The 8,220-nt window shown below is 31.9% G+C and overlaps 1 protein-coding gene across 1 annotated transcript; it reads right to left on the minus strand.

Moving 5' to 3' along the window:
* Positions 1-627: 627 nt before the first annotated feature.
* On the minus strand, positions 628-5,678 carry LOC126718757 (uncharacterized). The gene is made up of 9 exons (XM_050421093.1): positions 5,012-5,678; positions 4,404-4,590; positions 4,175-4,308; positions 3,429-3,541; positions 3,057-3,300; positions 1,533-1,685; positions 1,309-1,388; positions 1,173-1,222; positions 628-956 (listed from the first exon to the last, which is right to left on the minus strand). Exons 1-9 carry the CDS (start codon positions 5,402-5,404, stop codon positions 820-822), a joined length of 1,491 nt encoding a protein of 496 aa, XP_050277050.1. The 5' UTR covers positions 5,405-5,678; the 3' UTR covers positions 628-819.
* Positions 5,679-8,220: the final 2,542 nt, after the last annotated feature.

Raw genomic sequence — 8,220 nt, forward strand, 5'->3', positions numbered from 1 at the left:
AAGCTGAGGTCACTAACAAAGCAATTGTAAATGGTTTAAAGAAGAGATTTGAGGGAACTAAGGGTAGGTGGGCCGAGGAACTGCACAATGTTTTGTGGGCATACCAGAGAACCATTATAAATAACCATAAGATGTCTTCTTAAGTTGTAAATCAGACTCTGATGAAATGCACAAATTGCAAAAATTGTATCTAAATTTGATCAATTTTCCAAATTTTATACTTTTTTTTACTACAAGAAAATTAGTTAATAAAAGTGAAACTTGATATAAACCAACGTTAAATACTTTAATGGCACATGAAAATAATGTCATTAAAATGAAAACTTCTCCTTAAAGATGTTACTATAATTTAACATGAAATCTTTTTCTATATGGTAAGTTACCAAGAGAAAGAAGTGCATGGGTAAATTGACACACCACCATGCATCTTTGGCGTGATAGTCACTCCATAAGTATAATTACTTCTATTGTGTGGGGAGAGACAAAGGCAGGGTTCAAGTTTTTAGGAGGGAACCATGACCTTGGTAGCGTGCCAACGAGCCATGGGAGCCCTGTGAGCACCCTGCTAAGGCCACAATGACAAACTAATCAAGTTAACTAAAATTCACTCTATTTATCATAAGGAGATTTGAAGGTCAAGTCGCCAATTAATAACTTTAATGTCAGACTACATAATGGTTTAGTTTTTTTTTTTAACCAAAAAAAATTATGGAACGGATTACATAATGTTTTATTGCAATACATAGACGCATGCACACATATGAAGGTTTTGATCTGCACAACGTTTTTTGCTTCTTTCATCTTTGGTTCGACTTCAATTTATTTCTTGTAGGCGAGAAGATCAGCATAGTAATTGCTGATCCATTGTTCGATGATCCTAACCTCAACCTTTCGCTGCATGACCAACCACTCTGGATCACTTTCCTTTGCAAAGAGTATATCCAAGCAATGAGATCCTACAAATTGAAAATTGATTTGAGTATGAACTCGGCTATGATTTTCTTCTCTTTGAAATATTCTTGGCCAAAAGCTAAGAAATCTCCCCAAGTTTAAACATTATTGAGCATTTCTCAAATTCTTATGGACACCCAATTACTCTACTTCTAGACATAATGTATGATGCATCCCATTAAATGGCATCAATAAACTAAATAAATGAGTTGAGCACATACCATTAACTGTACTAACTGCAACAATAGTGTCTGATATGTTGTCCAAGACCCTGGAATCAAAAATAGAAAGTTGTTATAGTCGATCAAGTAAACCTAAAAAGTATGTGTGGTGGTAATTGTTTGATTATCTAGTTACCCGCCAGTACTGTAAGGATCTCTCAGCCCATTAGAGAATATGATGTTGCTTCCAAACCTGTGGAGAATCAGTTTGATATCCTGGAATATGCCATAAAATTTTAGAAATGTTTGTTTTAGTATTTGTGAAAACAACATGGCAACCAACAAAATATTTGCATAATAAAGTACTTCTACAAGTGCTCTGGAAATTAATAGTTTGTGAAGATATGTAAGAATGCATACATGGCCTCCATAATAAGAAGTGACCCAATGAGGCCGAGGTGGGACACCGTAGATGCTCTTGCACTGCTCGATGTAGCTGCTTAGGATAAAAGGATCCGGTTCAAACATGGTATCATTGCCACGGCCTATTGGTATCACCATCTCACTACATGTCTAAATGCACAAGACCAATCATTTTCACATAAACTAAAATTTAAAATTAAAAAAAAAAAGTAAGTACAATTTTTCAATGGCAATATAAATTTCATGCCAAGGGAAGGATTGTTAGATATATAAATAAGGTATAGGGAAAAACTTAGGTACATGTTTTCTCTTTTCAATAACATGTAATTTAACTTACATTGGATGTAACTTACATTCAATTTCTTTTTGTGTCTTGGGACACTTGGAAGTTGGAGGTCCTACGTGTTATAAATACTTATCAAAAATTTAAAGTTCTTAGATAAGCATGAGTGATAATACCCAGCTTAATAAAACACTTGCAAGTTGGAGGTCCTACGTTGATTACGAAATACTTGTAGATTGCTAGAAATAGTAATCAAAAAATATTAAAACTCTTAGATAATATGCATGAGTCTTAATAGCTTGGATACAACTTGCATTCTTCTCTTTTCTTTTTGTGTCTTGGGACACTTGGAAGTTAGAGGTCCTATGTTGATAATGAAATACTTGTTGATTGTTATAAATACTTATCAGAAATTTAAAGTTCTTAAATAAGCGTGAGTGATAATATCCCTCTTAATAAAAACGCTTGCAAGTTGGAGGTCTTACGTTGATTACGAAATACTTGTAGATGGTTAGAAATAATAAAAAAATATATTAAAGCTCTTAAATAATATGCATGAGTCATAATAGCTTGAATACAACCTACATTCTTTTCTTTTCCTTTTTTAACTGTTGATAAATTACTATTTATACCAAAAACTTAAGTAGACAAAAATAATTATCACACTTTTATTCTTTATTTTAAAGCAAACTCATGTCGCATAGTGTGCTACTTGTACTTGTATGAGTACAAATAATGCAAATGTTAAGAAAAATTCGAGCTATGTACATAACTGGCACAATTCATGAAACTCTCCATGAGTGTACATTGTAGAGATAACTTATATTAGCTTGGAACCTCATAGCTGTATTAAAAACTAAAAGCTTTTTCATTATCTAAAAATTCTTAACAAGTAACAGGAATCTGTGTTAAGTTATTTACGCTCTTGTCCATGCTTGAAATAGTTAAAGTCACCAATGGGCCTCTAGCCCAATGGTACTTACCCCTCCTTGTCTTTCATGTCATGGGTTTGACCCAATTCCCCTCTCCTCTCAAAAAAAAATAGTAATAGTCCCAAGTCATCATATTTAAATGGTACATTATTCATAATTTAAAAATAACTAAAAATTAATATTATTAATTAAGGTAATATATTGATAATACAATTATACAAGGTGTGTATATTGGTCCATATGTTATCCACTTTTTGTCATTAATGTTATGATTAGTGATAAAAAATAAATAGATGTATCATTTACCTGCCATCTCCATCCCACAGTTGTTTCAGATATATTTCTGGGTTCATTAACATAGCATGATCTAATTCCACTATAAGCAACAAGACCAGCAAATATTTTTTCAAGAATACCAGCGTCAGAAGGAGCTCCATCTATGCCGCCGCAAACAATGGTAACCGGGTAATCTGGAGGATGATTATATTGGGCTGCACTGTAATACACAGACTCCAAGTAATTCTTGAGCTCCGAAGATTTGCTTAGGGGTCTAAAATAGAAACAAAGGATTAATTACGTAATTTATTTTTTGTTTAGAACAACATAATTAATTATTATTCTTGTCTAACTTTATTGATTCTAACAAGTTTACGGCAAAGGGTATCTATGTGTATGTACCTACAAGTCTTGAATTCCTTGCTAAGGTTTGAAAGACCACTAGGCTGAGACGTGGCTTTATCTATTTCAGACCATGACTTTTGTATAGTTTGGTAGCAAGTCTCACTAGCTTCCTGCACCACTCGAGTGTGACAACTTTTAAATTTGTTAAAATGAACAGGAAAATGAGGAGGGAAAGTTACATAAAAATGCCATATTTTATACCCAAATTCAGATTAGTTCATAAGTTTTTAATGTTGTCAATTAAATTCTCAAACTTATACAACTACTTCAATTTGAAGCCATTGTTCATCTATTTCATTCATTTATGTTATTCTAGGAAGTAACACAGTAGAGAAAAAATGGGGAAGCTATTGATAAAATATTATGCTTCCATCTAAAATCAGTTTTCGATTTTCTGTTAATAGTTTTCTCAAATAAAGCTTTCTCTCTCTAAACAAACATATTCTCTTTCTATACTTTGTGTTCAATGGTTGTCCAATTGATTTATAAACATGCTTATAGGTGAAATATAAAGTTTAAACAATGGTTTCCCACTTTTCTTTGTTCAATTAATACCCATAATAAAAAGAAATGAATAATGGGGATGGAAAGATGCTTCAAATTGAAACGATTCATAAATTTGGAATTTTAATTGACAAAATTAAAATCTTGGGCCTAATCTGAAATATTTTATAAACTTTAAGGCCTTGGCCCTTTTTATGTATTTTTCCCATAGAAGAAACTAAAAATATTCAATCTACTACCTTAAAATCCTTGCTGACAACAGAAAAATATCCATTTTGTGGCGTAATATCATCAAAATAAAGGATTGGAGCCGAGGAGGCCAAGGCACCAAGGGCAACATGGGGATATTTTAGCCGAAACCATGAAGCTAGCACTGAACAAATGAAGAAAAAGTTATGTACACATACCAACCTATTAGAGTTTATTTCGTAACCTTTCAATCAAAATAGAAGCAACTTCATCACTTACTTCCTCCATATGATCCTCCAATGACAATTACTGGAGAATCATTGGCATGTAGTGTTTCCTTTACATGTGTAATGATTTCTGCATAATCTGCTATAGCTTGGGCGGAGTTGAAGTACCCAAGAGTGCTTGCATTTCTAAGTGCTTCTTCCCTTGATCCGAATGGTATTGAGTTCCCATAATATCGATGCTGACGAAAAAAGGTAACAATTTCCAATTTAAAGTTTTGGTTAACAACCAAATTTCAGAATTTGAAGTTTTAGATAGTCAGTAAAACATGCTGATTATACTTGGTTAATAAAAACAACAATAACAACAAGAAAAACTAAGCCTTTAGTCTCAAAATTTTTGTATTTTGAGTTTTGATCCTCAATGAACTAATCAGAGTCAGTCACATCTATTCTTTTCTGTTATTCTATATTTCGGAAGGAAAAGCTAAAATATAAATTGTTTGAGTTTATGATTTTGGCCTATACGATTCATCATCTCTTCTTTAAATTAATTATGGCTCTCATTACAATTTTTCAGCAATAAATTACACAAGGAAGTGAGGGAGAAAAGAATATTGATTGTGTGTGTGTTCATGTGTCTGCTTAACATTTCATTTATACCTCTATATATAGTATGAGAGCGTGAAACTGCTGGGCGTTATCAGCAAGAAAACCAACAGCAGAAAGATCATCATCCAAAGGTTCTTCTGCTCCAAAATAAGCAAGAATTGGTGCGTTTCTAGTTGCACCTCCCCAGTACTTAGAGTTGATCACATATCTTTGCTGAAAAGTTGTGTAGCTTTCTGGCCTATAGTTGAAGTGATCAAGTGTTTGGTCATAGTAAAATTTTTGTAAGTCATCCGAAATAGATGCAGATACTGTTTCAAGATCGTGTAGAAATTTTCCTCCAATTGGACTTAACCTGGGAATATTTTTTAGTGTTGCAGAGACAGAGGATAAGAAAATAAGAAAGACAAAAGGAAGCCATTGAAATGAAATCATAGGAAAGTTCATTGAAGTTTCAATATATTATATTAGTAAGCACTACGCACTTCATTATATAGCATGGGATTGCTACTTGGGAAGGTGTTATTAATTATATCATGCTTCGAAAACTGACATATAATAGCTGGTCTTTACTTGTAATTTTAGTTTCACATCACTTTCCTTTTTGGATGAATTTGATTTTATTGAACCAAAACCACAATTAGAACACGCAAAAATCTTCAAACTACAAGCAATCAGAAACACTAATCAACATTGATAAAACCACAATTATAGAACAAAGAAAGAAAGACAACATTCAAAGCACCAACTACGAATAAAATACATAAACCAATTGATCAGCCTATTCAATGGGGTCTTCCAAAAATATCAAAGAATTCTACTATGAGATAAAATTCTGAACTTCTTCCTTAACTGTTACTGCTATGGTAAAAATTTAATTCTCGCCATCACAAAAGACACGTGTCAAGTAGTTTAATAATCTAAAGACTAAAGCCTTCAATTTACCTGTGTAGTACATGGCATTCAATTTACACACTGCCCATCAAGTTCCAGTCAAACTACAATATATAGTCATAATTTTTCCATCAATCTAACATCTCGCACAATTGATTTAATCGTTTCCATTTCAGCTCTAAAGTTTCTCATGTATCATATCAATTAAAATTTGAAATTTCTATTAACAGCAAGTAGCCAGCAGCCACACCACTAAATAATCCTCATCAGAAATATGAATTTAACAAGCATACTATCCTAACATTGTTGGAGGCCAAGCCCAACAATATTCGAAGGTACGTAACCATTGTCATTATCATACTAGCTAGAAATTTTAATTTGAATATACTAGCCTAATTTATTAAAATCATACTAGAATTTTTTTTTTTTTTTTAATGAACAAAAATGGGTTGGGAGATGACCTGAGTTGGCATCTTCCATCTAGGTGTGACCATAGTGGTGCTCTACCTAGACCTGAGCCTGCGAGAGCAAGAGATCCAGATGAGCCATAGCTGGCACCTAGCACGCACCCAGTCCCTTTGAAAACATTAACAAGCAATCATACTAGAAAACTTATAGCATTAAACTGACTTCCAGTATCATTACTATCATACATCACTCTGTGCCCATACTGCTGGTATAAAGGCCCATCAAAATGCCAATTATCAAACCATAGAAAAGTAGAATCACAACACTAGCTAAAATTTCAAGAGACCCAGCAATATTTTTCTAATTAAAAAGTTTCCTCCAACCCCAATACAGGTACTAGGAATAGGAATCTCACACTACCCTAAAATAAAGTAAAATTGCTATAATGAAAATTTGAATTAGATGGATTAAAACTAATGAGCTGGTGATTCTTGGTTAAGACAAATTTTAATTGTAAAAATATCTTTGGTATCTTCATCTTACATACAAATGAAGACTATGATTGTGTGTCTTAATTCATTGTCACCATAGTCATTATCATCAGATTGAATTATTGGCTACTTGAACTTGATGTTATTAATTAAAATTTTGACCAGAAATATCGGAATCCAGAAATTGAAAAAATTAATATTTATCAAAGATGACATCCATTATTGTATATAACATTATAACCACAACATCAACAATTGGATAAGCTCAGGCATGAGTGGATATTATTATTCCAATACACAATTGGTTTGCAAAACAAAAACAAAAATTGATATCCATGATTATGCATTTAGAAAAATCGTATCCCCACAAGTATAAGTACTTGTGGGGTGTGGAGGACAAAGGCCGGGATTCAAGTCTCCAGGAGGGAGCTTCACACACACATACACTTAGATTAGGTTATAGTGGAATTTCTATCTTGTATAAAAAAAAAAAAAATAAAAAAAAATAAAAAAAAAAATTGTATCCTTAGATTAAAAAGAAGAAGAATCGGTATCTCTTTTTATGGTGGATCATGATCTCAACGATTATCATATAGATTCAATGGTTGAGATGAATCTCACTTTATCGTAGATTAACTCATAATATTCAAAAGAAATAGATCCATTCCAACTAGTTAATGTAAAACACAAAAGCAACTTATGGTTATTAAATTCCACAAATCAAGTGTCTAACTCTCAATTCCCATAGGACTTTTAGCTAGGTTTGGTGCTGGTTTTTTTTTTTTTTTTGAGTGGTCGTGTCTTCTACTCTTCTTACTTTTAAAATTCAAGGGCAAGAGATTGAATAGTCCTAGACTTGTTAATACTGATGTAATCGTCCCAAAATTGTTTATGAATATTGTTAAGATTTTTCCAATTAGACTATTAATAGTAAAATTTTTCTTGTTTCTACAAATAAAAATTATTTGAAATAAGGATAAAGTTGGAGTTCAACTCCGTATTAGGTGAAATTTCAAAGAGGTAGAGAACCATTACAAATAAATCAATTTCTAAATATCCATAAGAAGTCTTCTCAAGTTGTAAATCAATCTCTGATGAAATGCACAAATTGTAGAAATTAAATCTAAATTTGATATATTTTCTAAAATTTATACTTTTTTTTACTACAAGAAAATTAGTTAATAAAAGTGAAACTTGATATAAACCAATGTAAACACTTTAATTGCACATGAAAATAATGTCATTAAAATGAAAATTTCTCCTTAATAAGAAATCTACAATAAACTTTCCTATAAAGATGTTACTATAATTTAACATGAAATCTTTTTCTATAAAGCAAGTTACTAGGAGCAAGAAGTGCATAGGTAAAATTACCAACATGTAAAACACAGCAGAAATATTTCCTATTTTTTAAAATAAAAAAATGGATAATAAAAGATTATTGCAAAGCTAATTATATTAGAAATCACC

This window comes from Quercus robur, chromosome 3, assembly GCF_932294415.1.
Source record: "Quercus robur chromosome 3, dhQueRobu3.1, whole genome shotgun sequence".
NCBI lineage: Eukaryota > Viridiplantae > Streptophyta > Magnoliopsida > Fagales > Fagaceae > Quercus > Quercus robur.